General features: G+C 35.3%; 1 protein-coding gene and 1 non-coding gene across 2 annotated transcripts in view; one reads left to right on the forward strand and one right to left on the reverse strand.

Annotated features, from left to right (window-relative positions):
• The window catches only part of LOC140877452 (uncharacterized), a 34406-nt gene extending 20054 nt beyond the window's left edge, over window positions 1-14352 (reverse strand). Inside the window, exons 1-5 of the mRNA XM_073280989.1 lie at window positions 14228-14352; window positions 14004-14067; window positions 13038-13247; window positions 12774-12930; window positions 1162-1351 (exon numbers count right to left, since the gene is read on the reverse strand). Of these exons, the coding sequence (XP_073137090.1) occupies window positions 1162-1351; window positions 12774-12930; window positions 13038-13247; window positions 14004-14067; window positions 14228-14352 (746 nt within the window). The remainder of the gene's footprint in view (window positions 1-1161; window positions 1352-12773; window positions 12931-13037; window positions 13248-14003; window positions 14068-14227) is intronic.
• LOC140885771 (small nucleolar RNA R71) lies at window positions 2836-2946 on the forward strand. Its single transcript, XR_012151187.1, has one exon. It is a non-coding gene; the product is annotated as a small nucleolar RNA R71 (small nucleolar RNA).
• Window positions 14353-22889: the final 8537 nt, after the last annotated feature.

Genomic DNA, 22889 nt, shown 5'->3' on the forward strand with positions numbered 1-22889 from the left:
TTTCGATATTATGCTAAAATTTTTTATAAATCTTCTATAAAATCCCGCATGACCCAAAAATGATCGAATTTCTTTGATCGTGTTTGTGATGGTAAATTAGCAATAACATCAACCTTAGCTTTATCAACTTCAATTCCTTTTTCAGATATGACATGCCCTAACACAATTCCGGATTTAACCATGTAGTGACAATTTTCCCAATTTAAAACAAGATTTTTTTCTTCACATCTTTTTAAAACTTCTTCCAAATTTTTAAGACAGTTTTCAAATGAGTTTCCAAAAACAGTTATATCATCCATAAAAACTTCCACAAATTCTTCAATCATGTCACTAAAAATACTTAGCATGCATCTTTGAAAAGTAGCCGGGGCATTACATAAACCAAATGGCATTCTTTTAAAAGCAAAAGTTCCGAACGGACAAGTGAAAGTAGTTTTTTCTTGATCTTCTAATGATATTGGTATTTGATAATATCCCGAATACCTATCAAGAAAACAATAATAAGGATTACCTGCCACTTTCTCTAAAATTTGATCTAAAAATGGTAACGGAAAGTGATCTTTTCTAGTTGCATTATTTAATTTTCTATAATCAATGCACATACGCCAACTAGATGGAATCCTAGCTTGTAATAATTCTCCCTTTTCATTTTTTATAACAGTGATGCCTGATTTTTTTGGTACTACTTGTGTTGGAATTACCCATTTACTATCCGAGATTGGGTAAATAATTCCGGCATCTAATAGTTTTAAAACTTCATTTTTAACAACTTCTTTCATGTGTGGATTTAATCTTCTTTGTGGTTGTTGATATGTTTTAGCATTTTCTTCCAAGTGAATTCTATGTGTGCAGATTAAAGGATTTATACCTTTTATATCTTGCAAAGTCCATCCAATTGCATTTTTGTGTTTTTTAAGTAGTGTTATTAAATCTTCTTCTTGTTTTGGTAAGAGGGTAGAAGATATTACAATAGGATATGTTTGATTTTCACCAAGGAAAACATATTTTAGTTCTATTGGTAAGGGTTTTAATTCAAGTTTTGGATGATCATTTTCTTTTACTTCTTCAAGTTCATTAATTTCTTCAAATAACTTTGATTTAAAAACATTTTATGAATCAAAACTTTCCACTAAACAAACTTCAGATTGTTGATTTAAGTTTTCTTGGTGTATATTTTCTTCCACGATTGTTTCTATTGCATTATCATCTTCATCTTCATTAATACTTGGTTGTTTACATAAATTGAACACATTAAGTTCTAAAGTCATATTTCCAAAAGACAATTTCATTATTCCATTTCGACAATTAATTAAAGCATTTGAAGTTGCTAGAAATGGACGTCCCAATATTACTGGAATTTCGTTATGTACTTCTATTGGTTGTGTATCCAAGACAATAAAATCCACGGGATATATGAATTTATCAACTTGAACTAATACATCTTCTACAATACCTCTAGGTATTTTGATTGACCTATCGGCTAGTAAAAGAGTAACAGATGTAGGTTTTAAATCTCCCAACTTAAGCTTTTCATAAACTGAATAAGGAATTAAATTCACACTTGCTCCCAAATCTAACAAAGCTTTTTTAATTTTATTTTTTCCAATAATACATGAAATTGTTGGACAACCGGGATCTTTATATTTCAAGGTAGAATTATTTTGAATAATTGAACTTACTTGCTCCGTTAAGAATGCTTTCTTCTTTACATGCAATTGTCTTTTCACAGTACATAAATATTTTAAAAACTTTGCATAAGAAGGCACTTGTTTAATAGCATCTAATAATGGAATATTTATTTTTACTTGTTTAAAAACTTCATAAATATAAGAATCATTTTTTTGTTTTTTATTATTTACTAATGCATGAGGAAAAGGAACATGTTTATTTATTTTATCATCAATTTTTTTATTTTTAGGACTCAAAGCATCATCTTTCTTAAAAGTATCAAGATTTTCATCCTTACTCTTTGAGTTTGACTGATCTTTGTTTTCATCACTATATGGATCATTAACTATTTTACCACTTCTAAGAGTAATAACAGATTTTACTTGATCAAATTTATCTTGATTTTTAGGATTAGGTTGTGGTTGAGATGGAAATTTTCCTTTTTCATGAATATTAAGTGCAGATGCAAATTTTGCAAGAGTTTCTTTCAAATCATTCATAGATTGAATGTTTTGAATATTGATAGACTCTTGCTTTTGAATGTATGCATGAATTTCATCTTCAAAATATTTTCTTGGAGGTGGGATATAAGGAGCATAACCTTGATGATTTTGGTTATTTTGAAAAGGTTGTTGTGAAGGTTGTGCATTATTATCGTTCCTCCAACTAAAATTAGGATGATTTCTCCAACCAGGATTATATGTTTGTGAAAAAGGATCTAATGTTGATTTTTTAAAATTGTTAACATAATTGGCTTGTTCATGGAGACATTCTTTAAATGAAGGCAAAGTAGGATAATTTTTTGTAAGGTGATCATGTGTGTCACATATATGACAAACAATTTCTTGAACACTTTTTAATTGATCACTCTTTTTCATTTCTAATGACTCGATTTTTCTTGCTAAATATGCAAGTTTAGCTTGAACATCTACATCATCTTTAAGATGATAAATACCACCCCCATTTGTTGAATTATTGGTTTTACTTGGTGGTTCAATTGAGCCTATATTATCCCAATTTTGAGCATTTTCTGCTAATGACTCCAAATATTCTATAGCTTCATTTGGGTTTTTATCTTCAAAAGTTCCATTACACATGAATTCTATCATTTGCCTATCTTTAGGTATTAAACCTTCATAAAAGTGAGAAACTATCCTCCATATTTCAAAACCATGATGTGGGCATGTATTAAGTAACTCTTTATATCTATCCCAACATTGATAAAATGTTTCCCCTTGTTTTTGAGAAAAAGTTGTAATTTGTCTTTTAAAAGAGTTTGTTCTATGGGAAGGAAAAAACTTTTTTAGAAATTGTTGTTGCATTTCTTCCCATGATCTTATTGAACTTGATCTCAAATTTTGCAACCATGTTTTAGCTTTATCTTTTAAGGAAAAAGGGAAAAGCTTTAATCGAACAGTATCCATGCTACAATTTTGATCATTATATGTAACGACCCACTGTATCAAGACTAGTCTTTTCAGCGTGCTTATGTCCTCACTCACACGCACCCTGAGAAACTTCCCAGGGGGTCACCCATCCTATAATTTTCCCAAGTCAAGCACGCTTAACTTTGGAGTTCTTATGTGATGAGCTCCCGAAAAGAAGATGCACCTTCTTGATATGAGCAGTACATATGAAATCTTTTAAGCCCTCCTCAACTATGTAGTCCCATACCTACACAGTCTCAGAATCCCCCCTCATTCCGGCACGAGATCGGTTCATTCATGTCTCCCTCCGCCTAGAAGCCTAACAGGAGCCGCTCATTGTCCGTGCAACCTCTTGGCACCGGCGATCACTCCCTGCCTCTTCAGCCCCGGGCGTCACATGCCCACCAGCTTCCGCTTGGTTCGTCCCCGAACCATACCGTACTAAGAGAGGTCGGCTCTGATACCATTTGTAACGACCCACTGTATCAAGACTAGTCTTTTCAGCGTGCTTATGTCCTCACTCACACGCACCCTGAGAAACTTCCCAGGGGGTCACCCATCCTATAATTTCCCCAAGTCAAGCACGCTTAACTTTGGAGTTCTTATGTGATGAGCTCCCGAAAAGAAGATGCACCTTCTTGATATGAGCAGTACATATGAAATCTTTTAAGCCCTCCTCAACTATGTAGTCCCATACCTACACAGTCTCAGAATCCCCCCTCATTCCGGCACGAGAGCGGTTCATTCATGTCTCCCTCCGCCTAGAAGCCTAACAGGAGCCGCTCATTGTCCGTGCAACCTCTTGGCACCGGCGATCACTCCCTGCCTCTTCAGCCCCGGGCGTCACATTATAAGTGTTGCAAACCTCCTCAAATTCTCTTAAATGCAAATATGGATTTTCAGAATCTAGGCCATGAAAATTTGGTAAAAGTTGAATGATTTGAGGTTTAAAATTGAAATTAGACGCATCGGGAGGAAAGACTAAACAAGATGGTGTACTAGTTCTTATTGGATTCATATGGTGCCTAAGTGTTCTTGGTTGTTCATGTTCTTGATTATTATTATTATTATCATCTTGATTATTATAATTATCCTCCATGTTTAAAATATTTTCAGATACTCGAACAAGTCTACCACTTTGTTTACGACTCCAAACAATCATACAATTAAAAACAACATACTATTTACATAAATAACATAAAATTAAACTTAATTTATACCTTCCCGGCAACGGCGCCAAAAACTTGCTACAACTTAAATTGTAATTCACCCAAGTGTAGGTTGTCTGCAAGTAATATACTCGTGAGTACGAGATCGATCCACGGAGAGGATGCTGTAATTTTAATTTTAGCATGATATATTATAGATGGAAATATTATTATGAAACTTCAAATACAAAAATTATAAAATTGTCAAGGTTTCAAAGGTTCATTGTTGGTTTATTTAAGATTGCTTAATAAAAATAAATAAAAGAAACTAAAATAAGAATAAACATAAAAGAACAATGAAATATTTAAACAAGTATATCATATAATATAGTTCCCACTATATTAATATCATATTAAACGATATTTAATACATGGTACCCATAATATATATATAGATGAATAAATATAAACATAAAAAGAACAATTAAATATTTAAACAAGTATATCATATAATATAGTTCCCACTATATTAATATCAGCCGATATTTAATACATGGTACCCATAATATATATATAAATGCATAAATATAAATTGACATAAAAGTAAATGTTAGATCAAATCACAATAAATTAAAAGTAAATGTTATATGCGAGAAAGTAAATGTTAGTTGCGGAAAAGTAAATTTTAGTTGCGATAAATTAAAAGTTAGATGCGAGAAAGTAAATGTTAGTTCAAATCACAATATATTATTTAGAACAACCGACAGTGTCACGCTATCGTCTAAATAATATATATGACTTTATTATAAATAGATACATATATTTATAGTATATAATTATTGTAGTATTTATTGTATCATATTTGACAACAAATCAAGGTAACCACATTCAAGGTACCAAGTATTTGATGTAAATAGATAACAACAAATCTTCCAAAATTATACCTACAAATAAGGATCAATTAGAAAAAAACAAAATAGAAATAGAAAAAGAGAAGAATATACAAAATATAAACAATCTTACTTGACCAACAATGAAACCTTTTCACCTTGACATAAAAAGATTTAGCTTGCCATGAACATGAAACTCAAGAGTAAGGATAAAATAAATTTCATACTTGAACTTGAGAAATATGCACACTCAAACTTTTATTCTCACACACACAATATTTATTTTACAAATGAGGACTTCTCTACACTCTTACACACTACAAAGCTTATACAACACATCTATTTATAGACCAAATAAGAGCAAGGGTCCAAGACTCATTAAATATGAAATAGTAAAGTTGGTGGGTGCTTGTCTCCTTGAATGTCAATACATTGACCCAACTTTAATTGGCATGTTTGATGTCTTAGACTTCCGATTTTGCTTCTGCACAAAACATATAACACGTAGCCCTTTGTCTGTAGATGTGTTTTGACAACTCATTCACCCCTTTTGGATAAAATATGAAATACTTATGATATTTTTACTCCAAGCTGGTCATAGTAAAAGTAAATCTGTCTCCATTTTGATGTTTGATTATTTTGATCATCTTAATGAAGTTTTTGGAATTTCTTGTCTTCTACAAAGTTGAAGATGCCTCTTTTGTGATTTTACAGGTTTTGAGATTACTCCATTATGACCTCTGTAGCTTGAGTAATTTTATTTTTACCAAACCTGCGCAAATCGTAAAATACAACATTTTAGTAAAACATTTAAATATAAACACATAACACTAAAATAATACAACTTCATAATTTTAATTAAACTTAAATTTTAAAACACACTTTTTAACATATAAATAATTACAAATTTTAAGTTTCATCAATGCCACCCTCATGAAGAAGGAGTTTTTATTAGATAAGAAAGGCAAGATGATGGAACTCTAAGAAATTCGAGAACCTGAAATACAAAATAACGATCTCACACCTCAAGAACCTTTAGTGGACACGCCTACATCTAGGAGATCCGAGAGGACTTCTAGACCTCCTATTCGATATGGTCTTCTTCTTGAAGGGGATCAAAGTAAACCCGACATTGGATGTGATCCAAGAAACTTTAAGGAAGCAATTTCTGATGCGGATTCGAATTTATGGCTTGACGCTATGCAGTCGGAAATAGACTCGATGCATACAAACCAAGTTTGGTCTTTAGTAGATCCTCCCGATGGAATTGTTTCAATAGGGTGTAAATGGATCTACAAGAGAAAACTTGGGCCTGATGGCAAGGTACTAACCTACAAGGCACGATTGGTAGCAAAAGGTTATACTCAAAGACAAGGAATTGACTATGATGAAACCTTTTCACCAGTCGCAATGTTCAAGTCTATAAGAATCCTTATTGCCATAGCAGCATGGTATGACTATGAGATATGGTAAATGGATGTGAAGACTGCATTTTTTAATGGAAACATTAAGGAAGAAATCTATATGATGCAGCCCAAGGGATTCACATCCATGGGAAGCGAGCATAAGGTATGCAAGATTCAGAGATCAATTTATGGTCTCAAACAAGAATCAAGAAGTTGGAACCAAAAATTTGATGAAACAATAAAGGACTTTGGTTTCATCAAAAACCCGGAGGAACCGTGCGTGTACAAGAAAGTAGTTAAGGATGCGGTGACGTTCTTAGTGCTTTATGTTGATGACATCCTACTCATTGGGAATGACGTAGGGATGTTGCAGTCAACAAAGATATGGTTATCAGGTAGATTCTCAATGAAGGATTTGGGTGAGGCCTCCTATATTCTAGGGATACAGATCTATAGAGATAGATCTAAGAGAATGATAGGACTCACTCAAGCAACCTACATCGACACCATATTGAAAAGGTTTTCTATGGATGAGTCCAAGAGAGGACATCTACCTATGTGTCATGGAGTTTCTCTATCCAAGTCTATGTGTTCCAAGACTGATGAAGAGATAGAGAAAATGACACACATACCATATGCATCAGCCATAGGTAGTATTATGTATGGGATGATATCTACCAGACCGGATGTAGCCTTTGCTCTGAGTGTCACGAGCAGATATCAGGCCAACCCTGGTCAAATGCATTGGAAAGCCGTGAAGGATATTCTTAAGTACTTGAGAAGGACTAAGAATATATTCATGGTTTATGGAGGAAGATAATTGAAATTGGAAGGGTATACCGACTCTAGCTTCCAAAGCGACGTGGATGACTCGAAGTCAACCTCTGGATTTCTATTCAAGCTCAATGGCGGTGCTGTCTCTTGGAAGAGTTCCAAGAAAGACACCACAGCGGATTCCACCATTGAGGCAGAATAAATTGCAGCATCAGCTGCTGCTAAAGAGGCCATTTGGATGAGGAATTTCGTCCAAGAGTTGGGCGTAATTCCTGAAGCTGTTGGTCCAGTTCCGGTGTACTGCGACAACACTGGTGCCATTGCTCAGGCAAAGGAACCAAGGTCTCATCAAAGATCCAAACACGTACTGAGAAAATACCACATCATCCGGGAGATTGGGGAAAGAGGAGACTTCACTATCGAGAGAGTGGCCTCTACAGACAATATCGCTGATCCACTTACTAAGCCCTTGCCAGGACCATTGTTTGACAAACATCGCGAAGCAATAGGATTACGTAGTATGACTAGTTGGCTTTGAAAGAGTGGGTGCCCGGTGAGCCAACTTGTGGCTAAGGGCTTTGATGACTCTTTGTATAAACAATCTTTTGTTTAATGTAATTTACACTTTTATTAATGGCAATGACTTTATCTTTCTTCATATTGTTATATTGTGATATACTATTGTTGTTTTGATAAAGACCTTGAATATACTATAGTGTATGTAAGATGTGGTAGTACATGGGGATGACTATCATGAAACACATCTTATAGTCACTGTATATTCTAAACAGTTCCTAGTCGATTGAGCCGTCCGATAATAAGGATAAGGATCGCTCAAGTTTGAGACTAGCATTTGAGATGCAGAGTACCACGTTTCATTGGTAGGGAACATAGAGATGTTCGAAGCATGCAAATGGATATTCATATGATGAATGATCGAACTACCCTATCCGGACTTTCCAAGTGGTTATCACTTATCGAGTGGATAAAGTCCGCGGTTTTGGTTGTACACCATTAGTCCTTACTACTTGAAACATCATTGAGACTCTATATGCTAGTACTGTTCTTTGACTCGTTTATCGACTCTATTGGGGTCATCAGGTGTCGCGATTGGGTACAGTTACAACACATATAGGAGTCGATGCTTTGTTGTCAAGGATTCACCACATACTTGCGAGTGTGGATATCCTATGCAATCTGAGGAGATATTAGTGTGACGAATCTCTGGCCAGAGTACATGATGTGTTTTAAGAAATGGTTTCTTAGTAGCACATGCGATGTCACTATTTGATCTTCAAGATGCATTGCATAGTTATCGAATCTAGAACGACTCTCGATTTACCAATGGTTGTTGATTCGATCGGGATATATGGATGAAGGGACCGTACTGTACGCTAACCAAAATCTATTGGTTCTTGCAGGCACTATCAGTGATACCTAGGGAATCATGGGGCGATGTTGCTAGGCGCTCATACCATGATTCGATGGGCAAGTCGGAAATTGTTGTTCCGAGTCACAAGGAGTTGTGAGCCCACGGCTAGCTGTATCCCTGAACCATTGAGGGTCACACAGAGTAATGGATTTTTAATCCCCGTTGAGATAGTTAAATTTAAAGAGTTAAATTTAATGAACAAAGAAGTGAGACTTCTTATTTAAGAGTAGAGGAGTAAGATTTCCTAAAATGACATAGGGATGAGCATTTTTGGAAATCACTGAATTCGGATTCAGAAAAATTTATCTTGACTTTAAAAGATGCAGAAATGGTTTGTGTGCACATTGGTGAAATTGGTTTATCAATCTGAGTCACGATGAATTTTATATTAATTTCTGAACATGCGGGCTTTGCTTGTCAGGCTTGAACTTATTACTAATGGGCCCTAAGCTGTTAGCAGCCCACATTATAAATAAGTTATTGTAGTACAGAAATTACACAACAGAGGTCATAAAATATTTTTGAAAACCCTAGCTGTTTTTACACAGTGGCCGCCGCCCCCTCCCTCTCTCTGTCGAAAATTCCAGCCTGTGAATTTTGAATTTGCAGTCTGGTTTAACGGATCAAATTCGTTAATTCTCTTCGTAGAAACTTCTGATAGATTTTTTAGTGCAATCTATCAGAGGGATTAAATCTCTGTTCGTGGACCTGATTGAAGAACAGTTCGTCCATCAGTTCCAGGGATATACAACAAGAGCAGAGTAATCTGTTGGTGTCCATAATCTCGATTCGAGATTGGAGGTAAAAATTTATAATTGTTATTTAATTTTTACATGCACAATTTAATCGTAAAGTTTTGATACCCATTATGAAATCGTTCTATATAAAATTTTTAAACTTCCGCTGCACCGGGTATCAATTCTGATTGATCTGATCGCCGTTCTCCAACAGGCTTTAGGGCAAGTGGGAGATTGAAAGTGTGGGTGCCCGGTTAGCCAACTTGTGGCTAAGGGCTTTTATGACTCTATGTATAAACAATCTTTGTTTAATATAATTTACATTCATTAATGGCATTTTCTTTGTCTTTCTTCATATTGTTATATTGTGATATACTATTGTTGTTTTGATAAAGACCTTGAATATACTATAGTGTAAGTAAGATGAGATAGTGAATAAAGAGAGATCACTATTATGAAACACATCTTATAGTCACTGTATATTCTAAACAGTTCCTAGTCAATTGAGCCGTCCGCTAATAAGGATAAGGATCGCTCGAGATTGAGACTAGCATTTATGATGCCAAGTACCACGTTTCATTGGTAATGGACATGGAGATGTTCAAAGCATGCAAATGGATATTCATATGATGAATGATCGAACTACCCTATTCGGACTTTCCAAGTGGTTATCACTTATCGAGTGGATAAAGTCCGCGGTTTTGGTTGTACACCATTAGTCCTTACTACTTGAAACATCATTGAGACTCTATATGCTAGTACTGTACTTTGACTCATTTACCGACTCTATTGGGGTCATCAGGTGTCGGGATTGGGTACAATTATGACACATATAGGAGTCGATGCTTTGTTGTCAAGGATTCACCACATACTTGCAAGTGTGGATATCCTATGCGATCTGAGGAGATATTAGTGTGACGAATCTCTGGCCAGAGTACATGATGTGTTTTAGGTTACTCGGTTTTCCTAGTAACACATGCGATGTCACTATTTGATCTCCAAGACGTAATGCATAGTTATCGAATCTCGAACGACTCTCGATGCATCAATGGTTGTTGATTCGATCGGGATATATGGATGAAGGGACCGTACTATACGCTAACCAAAATCTACTGGTTTTTGCAGGCACTATCAGTGATACCTAGGGAATCATGGGGCGATGTTGCTAGACGCTCTTACCATGATTCGTTGGGCAAGTCGGAAATTGTTGTTCCGAGTCACAAGGAGTTGTGAGCCCACGCCTAGCTGTATCCCTGAACCATTGAGGGTCACACAAGTAATGGATTACTAAACCCCGTTGAGATAGTTAAATTTAAAGAGTTAAATTTAATGAAAGAGAAGTTGGACTTCTTAACTAAAAGGAAGTGGAATTTTCTAAAATGACATAGGGATGGGCATTTTTGGAAATCACTGAATTCGGATTCAGAAAAATTATCTTGACTTTAAAAGGTGCAGAAATGGTTTCTGTGCACATTGGTGAAATCGGTTTATCAATCGGAGTCATGATGAATTTTATATTAATTTCTATAATAACGGGCTTAACTTGTTGGGCTTAAGTTATAGATTGTGAGCCCTAAGGAGTTAGAGTCCTAATACAATCATAACTTAATCTAGTGTAGAAATTATCTATAAATAGATTAGTAGTGTTCGAAAATCACAAGAATTCATTCTAGAAATTTTCGAAAATCACTCATATTATTTCAAGGGGATTTTCGAAATCCTCTGTCTCTTTTTGAGAAAATTCAGTTTGTGATTTTTACGGAAAATTACATTCTGAATTGACAGATCAAATCTGTTTATTCTCATCGATAAACATCTGATTGATTTCTAGTGCAATTAATCAGATGGTTTCTGTTTTCTGTTCGTGGACCTGATTCCGGAGATTGATCGTGAAGCCATCGGTTCCCGGGATATACAAGAAGAGCAGATTAAATTCTGTTGGTGTCCATAATCAAGCCGTTGCTTGAAGAGGTAAAAATTTAATTGTGATTTTATTTGTACTTGCATAATTTAATCGTAAAGTTTTGATACCCATGATATGAAATCGTTTCATATATAAAAATAAAAATTTTAAACTTCCGCTGCACCGGGTATCAATTCTTAATTGATCTGAACACATTTTTCCAACAGAAACCAGTACTACAGCTTCCAAGATCAGGAAAGATTACGAAAATCTCCTCATAAGAAAATATATGCCAGATCTTCTAATCAATAAGATTGTTGCGAGCTCAAAATCCAAAATCAGACATTGAGTCTCAAGCGTCTTCAACTGTCTCGATGCTCAAGCTAATACGTTATTATTCTGAACAAGAATATACCTCTAATCTCAATAAGAAGAAGTGCAAAGCACCATAAGGTCATCAATACTGAAGAAATAAAGAATAATGAAGCGCTGATCAATCTCTTCTTCAATCAATAAGAACTGGTCTCATAAGATTAAGTCCAGACATAAGAACATATTCTGCTGAGTAATCGGCTTCACAAACGATAAAAATCCTTCGACAAATCAGGGATAGAACTCATAAATCTTCAATCTCAGGTAAGGATGTCGATAGAATAACATAAAACTGCTCGGCATGCAAATCTGCAGACAACTCTCAAAGAATCTGAAAGATCAGTACGACTCTTCGAATGGATAAGCAATTCATCGATAAGAATAATCACGAATTCATCTAAATATATCTGGAAGATTTGGCTTCTAAAATTCATAATCACTGCAAGAGCGTTGCCAAATCAAACGCCAAGACAAAATCCAAAGAGACCATACCTCGTTCTGAGTCCGGTCAAAGGAAGATGATATTCTGATCTCAATTCCAAGTTGATGTCAATCTGAAGAATTGGAATCAAAACTGGAAGCTCATCCTGCTATATCATCTTCTGCAATTTCCATAACCACTAGTGTATCAACCAGATCGAGTTAAAATTCAGGACATCAACTGAAAACATCTCGAATTCTTCCGTACGTTTCTGCGATAAATGGTTCATCTACAGTATGATATCAATAAAATCTTAAAATCGAGAATTATTACTGGAGGGTTTCCACTCATCAAATGATTCAGATCTGAATCTGACAAATTCCTGAAAAATATTCCTCGGTTGCCCTGTGCTTGGTTAAACAACTCAATGGATAATAAAATCAAAATCCGATAACCTAAGTACTAAACCGCCTAGTTTAATCTTATTCCCATTCTAATCAAGAGTTGCGACTACAGTAACCCAAAAGCTCACAAATAGGGAATGCATCAATAACTATCATCAAAAGGCAGAAAAACCAAAAATTCGAATGGTTACCTGTCATACCATCTCCAGGTGCAGTCCAAGTCTGCTGATCCTTGCTAAGAGAAAATACTAAAGTCTGTTGCATCGGAGGTTGATTCATATTCGGATAACCTCCTAGTCTATTCTGTTGTGGCAGCTGAAAGGAATGAACCACAGAAGCTTGCCGCCCCTATTGAACCATCGGTCTAAAAGAATTCCCCAACCGAGATCCAACGGTATCACGCTGAGGACATCTCCTCGCGTAGTGCCCTGTCTGATGGCAGATATTGCAACTACCATAAATTCCCAGACAAAGCTCAGTGAGTTGTCGAGCTCCACAGTTATTTCAAAATACTCCGGAAGATCCAGAACTCTGTCCTGTACCAAACTGTTTTGATCCGCTGAGCTAGAAGAACTGCTCCCAAACTTCTTGAAATGCTTACTCTTTGGCTGAAGGTGTTCTCTAAAGTTACTCCCTCTATATCCAGTCGAATGCTGAAACGGAATCTGTCAAAGAAATTTGGATCTAAACAGACTCCACGAAATGACCGAACCTTGATTCTCCAAAGCTTTCTTCTTCGATATCCACCAAATTTTCGCAATACCTTGCAGTTGGTACACAACTAACCAAAATTTTTCGGTCATCGGTGTATCCTAGAGAGTCAAACAACTGATCAATTTCTTATATCCAGCTTTCACAACCATTAGCATTCTCAGTACTCCTCAGAGTTGGCGGGTTAAACGGCTGAAAACTCATTAGTAAAGCTTTCATCGGTGTTGAAGTGGCATCCATTCGTTCAGTCGTAGAACAATTTTGTTCGATCGGGGTTCTCTGCTAAATGTTTCCTGTTCAAAATTCATCGAGAAAACATATCTCATAATCAAGAGAATTAGGGCACAAATATCTCAATTCAACAATCTCGTGACCCTAATCTCTGTTCAAAAATTTCATTCCATATCAGGAATAATTTAATCCGCAATTATAATATATCATGCTTTAATATTTAAATCACATAGTCATGTAATTCAAATCATTTATGAAATAATAAAACATGTTCGCATGGGATTTAAATAATCATTTAAACAATTCAATCACATGCGAGAATTCAATTCATGCGGACTCGATCTACCCCGCACACTTCTAATTCAATTCAAGATCTTATCGCTCTAATACTCAGAAAGATCCAAAACTCTGTCCTGAACCAAACTGTTTTGATCCGCTGGAGCTAGAAGAACTGCTCCCAGAATTCTTGAAATGCTTACCCTTTGGCTGAAGGTGTTCTCTAAAGTTACTCCCTCTATATCCAGTCGAATGCTGAAACGGAATCTGTCAAAGAAATTTGGATCTAAACAGACTCCACGAAATGACCGAACCTTGATTCTCCAAAGATTTCTTCTTCGATATCCACCAACTTTTCGCAATACCTTGCAGTTGGTACACAACTAACCAAATTCATCGGTCATCGGTGTATCCTAGAGAGTCAAACAGCTGATCAATTTCTTCTATCCAGCTTTCACAGCCATTAGCATTCTTAGTACTCCTCAGAGTCGGCGGGTTAAACGACTGAAAACTCATCAGTAAAGCTTCCATCGGTGTCGAAGTGGCATCCATTCGTTTAGTCGTAGAACAATTTTGTTCGATCGGGGTTCTCTGCTGAATGTTTCCTGTTCAAAATTCATCGAGAAAACATATCTCATAATCAAGAGAATTAGGGCACAAATATCTCAATTCAACAATCTCTTGACCCTAATCTCTGTTCAAAAATTTCATTCCATATTAGGAATAATTTAATCCGCAATTATAATATATCATGCTTTAATATTTAAATCACATAGTCATGTAATTCAAATCATTTATGAAATAATAAAACATGTTCGCATGGGATTTAAATAATCATTTAAACAATTCAATCACATGCGAGAATTCAATTCATGCGGACTCGATCTACCCCGCATACTTCTAATTCAATCCAAGATCTTATCGCTCTGATACCACTTAATATGAGGACCTTGTTTCTAATCATCTAATCTCAAATAATCATTCAATCGATACTAAATATCAAGGCAGAAAAAGTAAAGAATTTTTTTTAAAAAAAGAATAAGCCCGGACCCCGTGCACCCTCCGTGCACGGGTCTGTGCATTTATCTGAAGAGTACACGGATACCATACCACCTCCGCGTCCGGGTCCGTGCAAAATCAATACACTAAAAAACCAAATTTCTGCCTCACTACACGGACCCTCACCTGGAGGTGGCACGCGGTCCGTGCATGATCAAAAATTTCAAACTCCAACCAATGCAAAGGTGCACGGACCCTTGCACGGACGTGGCACGGGGTCCGTGCCCTGATACACCATCAAAAATAAAAATAGCAGCAGATCATGCAACTCAATTCCAACTCCAAAAATCCTCAATTCAACAAGCATAAATCCATACAACCCGTATAAAAATAGTACAGGATAGTTTTAAGTTGTACAATAAACGATCTAGTAGAACATGCATCAATTCTAAGTTCTGCAATTCCAAAAACAACAAGTACAACGAGTTCGAAACAAAGTTCGACTTCTAAAACCAAGTCCTCACTTCTATCATTCCCAACTCGATCTAGTCATGGTGCCTCTGACTTGAACCTGTCCCACCTGTTGTCAAGCACACATACAAAGACAAGACAACAGCCGGATAAATCCGGTGAGAATACAATTTTCAGTAAAAGAGACATAACATATAATTCATGTAATATATCAAATCCTGATATACATAACAACAAGACAAGCAATTCAAGTAGTATATCAACAACTTCATTTGAAATGCAATAAAATGAAATGCATGTCTTTAAATTGGGTTCTCATATCTGATAGTTAAAGGAAACGGTTCTCTGCTCTATTTGGGATCCCGAGGACAAAATATCACACAGCTCACCGACTCTACCGATCGAGGTGGAAGGTGCATATTTTAATCCTCTATACTCTGGGGCATCTACAGAGAGTTGATCGACAATTGGTAGTAATTCGCCCACCAATGTCACTCGAATATGATCCTCAGAACGTCTAATTCTCTTGGGCCGTCTCCGCCCTTTCAAATCAAGAATTTTGGCTCAATATGAATGCAAGTGCAATTCAGAAAAACAATCAAACATATAATTCAGTGACATGCAAGTATGTGATTTCTTCGGAACACTCGAATCAAGTCGGATTTGAGTAACTAGTTCCATTCAAGTCTAAGTCGTTTTATAACTCTTCTTTGATTCGACGTAGATGCAATCCGGACAAGCGTTCTCGATCAAATCTTCAACGATTTGAATTCTGCTAATCCTGAACTCCACTATCTTCAACCAATATGTACGGAGATACACAAACATACAATATCAATCAATTCAATTCAAGTCGATTTAAAGACTTAACTCAAACTCCTAAAATCCCAAAATCTCAAATCGGTGGCATAATGACTATAAAATCGACTAACCGAAAATGCAACCAACAATATAACAATCCAAACAACAACAAATCCTCAAATTCAAACCAATTCCAACAAATCCCAAAATCCAAATTTTCGAATAAAGCCTAAAAATTCAAAACAAATCAGAACAACGTTTTTTTTCCGATCCAACTGCAAATATACAATCCTAAAATAGCTCAAGAATAACATATAAGAATTTAAACAAATTCTGACAGCATCCCAAAATCAAAGTATATTGGATCGAAGAAAAATTTACGATAGAACGGAGCTCTCTCAACCGTGATCGCTAATCTGCCTTCAGATTGAATTTCTATCGGATGGATCGAGCACGAAAAGAAATAAGAAAGCTCAAATGGGCGTGGCTATGGTGGATCGGCCAAGGGAAGAAGAAGGAAAGAAGAATGAAGCCATATGCACGCCTCTTTCCAATTTATATGCAATTGACCAAGTCAAATTGCAAAAATTGCATTTTAGTCCCTGAAAATCCTCAATTTGAAATTCAGTCCCTTATCGAATACCAATTAAATCCTAGAATTTCTTAATCTATGATTATCAATATTAGTATCCTAAACTCTCGATTAGGCTAATTTTGGGGCGTTACAGCAAGTTAGGTTTGCTGCGAACCTCATTTGAGACTTCTGCAGGATGTTCATCTTAGAAAATAAATTCTCAACCTCAGCGAACAAAGGAGCTAGATAAGTCAAAAGGAGTTGATTGAACTGATCTACACCTGGAGGAGAAATCACTTTATAAGTCTGAAAGTTTGTGATTGTCTCGGTGAGCTTCCCTAGTGCAGAAGTGGGCAAGTTGGTTTCCAAATGAATCTAAGGTATTTGAGTTGTACTGTCTCATATTCAAGTGTGACCGAATTTTGTTTCTCTATCATATTCCTTTTCATTATCAGGTTAGTATTCACTTCTTCAATCATCTTTATCTCAAACCAAGTATTGGTATGCTCATTTATGTCTGCTCAACCGTTTCAATGTGTAGTAACCCGAGTTCCATTTTACATATTAGAAAATGACACTAAAACTTAAAAGTGGAAAAACATGATTAAGGAGTCATTATTTGGGAAAAATAAGTGGAAAATCAGCTCTGAAACGTCCGAAAATGTATGAGGTTCTCGAGTGCCCGAGTAGTTCGGAAGAATCTAAACCAGTTTGGATCTTCCAAAATCAACAGGCAATGGGTGTCATGGTAGGTTGGACAAGTGTCAGTTTGGAACCCCTGAACTCACTTGTCTAGAAACATGTCAAAGTACGGAAAAACGTGGCAAACATGCTCATATCGGAGCTTCCAAATCCAGATCAGACTTTCCAATCTCTGAGTTATAAATATGCATCCAAACCCCATTTTCAAGTACAAATTTGAAGGTTTTTTGATTAGCATATATTTGAGTGTTTTGGGACATACCATCGAGGCTCGGGCACTAGCTAGGTGCTACAGGGCTTGTAGCGGAACTGTGTTTAGGTCAGGGCCTTTGACACTAGCAGGCTGACGACAAACGGAAGCATAAGTCTATACACTTAATAGCTTTTGGTAGTAACTATTAGTCTAGTTAAGACTTTTAGATAAGTTATAGTAATATGGTATTCACTTGACTTGTAGCCAGAAATGTAGACAGTTTTACGGCTAGACCAGTAGTTGAGGTACGTAAGTACAGACTGAGATAGCCAGTTGAGTATGCATGTTTATGTGTTGCATTATTATCTGTCATGTGATGCATGATTATATTGTTCATTATTTGTATGTGGCATTGGCATACCATGTTGAGCATGTTATCCTTTTGAGATAGCTAGTTGTTCTAGGACGCTCATCCCTCGTGTTTCCTTGTACGATCAGGTATCATGTGACGCCCATTGGGCCGATGGGATAGTGTGTGAGGTATACCCAGGATGGTGATAGTCCAAGATCGGGTTCACTATATGGGGTACCCACTGGATCTTTGGAGTAGCATGCACATACTGGAGGCACATACGTTCTGAGCATGTTATTCCAGATCTTGATCCCAGTGTACCAGTTCATTCATGTTTCATGTTGCATGTATCATATAGACCTTTATACTAATGCTTATGTATTGGGCGTTAGCGCTCATGTTTATGTTGTTACTGTAGGCACCGCATTTGACAGGGTAGTTGCAGGTTGCTCTAGAGGTGGATCTGTGTGTAGTTGGTTGTAAGGCCCTAAAATATTATTATTAATTACGGAATTTGAAATTTAAATTCCGAATTTGGTAAAATATTAATTGGAGAATTTATGAAAATTAGAGATTTAATTTTCGAGTTGAAAATATTTAATTTTAGAATTTACGGATTTTGAGATTTAAATTCCGGAATTCTTAAATTAAAATATTGAATTATTTGAATTATATATTAATGAGATTTAAGATTTAAATTTTGAGTTTGAGAATAAAGAGGACTCAATTAGAAGCGAAAGATTGAATAAGAACTAAATTGCAACTATGCCAAAATTAAGGGACCAAAGTGCAATTTATGTTGGCAAGTGGGAAAGTACACGTGTACATGCATATATTGATGTGTAATTGCATGTATTGAAGAATTATTCAGCAGCCAAGAACCGAGAAGGAGAGAATTCAGAAATTTCAAGTCAAAATTGTCTTTCAAAATCTTGATTTTTTTGATCCGTCCGGTAGAATTCAAGATTTATCGTATATTTACAATCACGACTTCGAGTGCTACGTTTTGATGTAAGTATTATGAAGTTCTACGATGCTTGAAATCTTATGATATTGTTAAAATTAAGATTTGATTGTATAAATGTGTTCTAGTATATACGACGATAGTATATCTAAGACAGATCGAGAAAAGATCGTCGTTTGAACATGTTTTCGAATTTTAGAAGCATTTTCAGGATTTTGAAATTTATAGCTGTTGTATTTCAAGATTTTGATGATGAAATGTGTATTATATTGAGTTTAGATGATTGATAAGATGATAATGCTTTTGGAATTATCGAATTCGAGCTGTTACGCCGTCAGTTGTCGTTTGACGAATTTCTGAAAATTTAAGATGTTGATTTCGAATTTGCAATGATGAAATGATAATGATATGAGTTATATATCAATATTTAGATGATGCATAAGTTTTTGGAATTATCGGTTTCGAAACCGGTATGTCGTTGGTTTGAATTCCGGTTAAATGCTTGAGACTTTGAGTAATTGAGCTAAGTTGTAAACTTGAATAAGATTGAAAGCTGATATTTGAGAATGTAAATACTTTATTTCAGATTTGAAGTGAATGATATCGAATCCGACTCGACGAGTTTGAGTTTGAATGTTTTAAAGTGTTTGAAATTAAATTAAAACTTGAACAATTAGCAGTTTATGTTTGATCAAGAATTGTTATGAATTTCTAGCATGTGATCGGCTTCTTGCACATCTGATTATGCTTATATATGATGCTATATATGCTGATATATGTGAGTTGAAGAAGATTGATATATTTTTATATTTGAGTTTCGGTTATCGATTTTGATACTGTTACGCCGTCGGTTCAAGAGTTGATTCAATTTCGAGTCTTGTTGATTGAGTTGAACATTATATAAGTTCATTGCTGATATTTCTAGCTTATGATCACTTCTTCTTAGATTGGTAGTGAAGTTTGACGACTCGGGAATTTAGATTCGAACAGAGAAAGATTTGATCAAGATTGGGAGCACTTCAAGAATAAAGAACGAAAGGTATAAGTCGACATTGATCGCAAAGGGATTTAATACTCGAGACCGAGGATTCTTGAGTTTCTCTAAAACCACATGCTTGTTTAATTATGTGTTTTTTATTTAGAACTTGAGTTTGTTGACTTATTTGAGTTAATACTTAATTGTGTTTATCTTGATATCTAGTCGGATACAAACTACGGGGAATGGATATATCCATATCAAGATCGGATACGAATCTTGATGTCGGGATCGGATACGAATCTCGATGATTGAGTTATTTTATAAAACATGTATTGTATTTACGTTATATCTTGAGATTGATATGTTATCGTTATTGCATGTTTATGTTGCTTATACTGAGAAATATATTATTATCGGAGTTATCCTGCTGTTGCTTTTTTTTGTATGTGTGCATGACAACAGGTGGGGCAGGAGATGGTCAGAATCGACATGGGTAGCTCGAGACTGAGATTTAGATGTGGGGCATCGGGTCTAGAAGATGTTTGGTTTGAAACTTGTGTTAGAATAAATCAAACTTTGTAAGATAGCATGTTTAGTCTTGTATATACTTTTCACTTTGAGATCTTGTTGTAGTTTTTAATATTGGTTTTGCCACAAGAGTTGGTATTGTTGCCTTAATTTATGAAGATTTTCATATTTAGCATCTTGTGGGGGGTTTTATAGATCAAGAGCAGTTTTTTTTAAAAAAAAATGGGCCAAAGTCGAAGGGTAAGCACGGTCGCGCCACCCTTGCACAAGAGTGCATAGCTCTCGTGTGTCCGAGCTGTCCGAAGGGCGCGGCCGCGCGAGAGGTTCGAATTTAAAAATATTTTTTTAACTTTGGATCAGTGATGCTTAATTGTTAATTGTCCTATAAGAGTTGATTAGCACCCGAGGTCCCCACATTGGTGACCAAGGCTCTGTTTGAAATGTGAAACCAGATGTGTTGTCTTCGTTAGTCAGCCTTGCTAACTTTTGCAATTTCGGATCAGAAAACTGAGATTCTCTGATCTTGGCATAAAAAGATGGTTCGGATAAAATGTTAGCTACCCAAACGGTCTCCATCCCTTTTTTTGTGACTGAAATGAAATCCCAAAGAACAAAATTCTTGGATCGTACTCAAAACAATACTAGTATGTAATGCAGATATCCTCACCTTGCGAATAAGAGCATCTGGTGTGAGTTTTGCTGACCCTGGGTGGTACTTGATCTCATAATCATAATTCTTGAGCAAGTCCATCCATCTTCTTTGATGCATATTCAATTCCACTTAGGTAAGGATATACTTCAAGCTCTTGTGGTCTGTATAAATCTCAAATCTTGCCCCATGGAGATAATATTGCCAAATTTTTAGATCAAACACGATCGCTGCCAATTCCAAGTCATGAACTGGAATATTCTCCTCGCGTTTCTTCAGTTGCCTAGAGGCATATGCAATCACATGTCCATTCTGCATCGGAACTGTTAGGATAAAGTTTTGGTATTTGACAAAAATAAAGAAATATTTCAAAGTAGTTGAAATACAACCAGTAAAACTGCAAGCAGTTCAGTCCAGATACAAGCAGTCCAGTCAAACATTATGATAAAACAGTTCAAGACCAGTTGAAGAAGACTGTTCATATAACCAGTTCAAGATTCAAGACTGTTGAGGAGACGAATTAATCAGACATATTGAAATATATATCATCCTACTAATTCAAGATATATTTCAAATATACATGATTGTTGCAAGATCCAGACACTTAAATTGAAGAACATGCAACTTCATTAAAGTCTTAATAAAGACTTATTGAAGATCTTGATGCAAATGAGACATTCATTTGTGAACGTTGCAAAGATACTTATAAATATGAATAAAGAGGATGCAAAAAAAAAAAAAGAGATAGATAGACAGATGGATATACACATATATTCAACAGAGAGATACACATAAGAAATATCATATATACAACTATAAAAATATAGGAAGATAAAATTTGCTTGAGCATTCATAAAAGATACATCAAATCTGCTCAAAGTGCTCATACACAAAAACTATATATTTGATCTCTGAAGATTATTAAGGGCAAAGAATCGACTCTCTATTACTTATCGATTCAAGAGGAGTTGATCTATTATTTGAGTTTACAGATTCATTCATTACTGTATTTTGATTGTTAGGACGAGGTGTCTTAACTTTGTGATGTTCTTAGAGTTACGATCTAGGCAAATTTAAGTCCTACGATATGAGTGAGTTGTATACAAGATGTTATATAAATCAAAGTCTTCTAGTAAATCATTCTTCTCATGGAAGAAGGGGCGATGTAGGAGTTTTGTCTCCGAACATCCATAAACAAATCTGTTCTATTTACATTATAAGAACGACTAAAAAAAAAAGCAAAGTAACAAATATAAGCTAAACCCAAATCAGAATCAATCTGTAATCCATTCACATACAGAAAAATTTTAGAACTTACTTTATCACCGAAACTCATCACAGAAACCGAAAAAAGTTCGAGTTCATTGAGGGGAACAACCAAAAAATTGGTCAACATTCATGATTCATTAACTAGTTTTCCCCTACTTTTCAAAGTTTTGCAAAGAAGTCCGTGTGTTGAATTTATTTCCGGAATGACCCAAAAGGGCTATTTTTTAATAAGTAATTTGAAAAATAAATTACCTAATATTTTAAAAATTAAGATTTATTTTTTATTTTTAAAAAATAGATGTCCCGTTTATCCCCATTTTTAAATCAAAAAATTTCAATGAAAGGGTTCCACTTAGCAATTTTGTGAAACTGTTATTTGGTCATCTTCATCACATGAAAAAATATTATTTTTTATATTAAAATATTAGTTTTTTTTATATAAATGTGGACAGAGTTCACCCGTCTCATGGATAAACATTCGTGAGATCTTTTCACAAGATATCTATTATTGAAAAATTATTGTTTTTCAAATTAGAGAAGCTTGTGTGTGAATGTAATTTTGAATCTTATTTTGTTAAATGAAAGATCAAATTGTAAATAAAACAAAC

The sequence above is a fragment of the Henckelia pumila genome, chromosome 2, assembly GCF_033568475.1.
Source record: "Henckelia pumila isolate YLH828 chromosome 2, ASM3356847v2, whole genome shotgun sequence".
Classification (NCBI taxonomy): Eukaryota; Viridiplantae; Streptophyta; class Magnoliopsida; order Lamiales; family Gesneriaceae; genus Henckelia; species Henckelia pumila.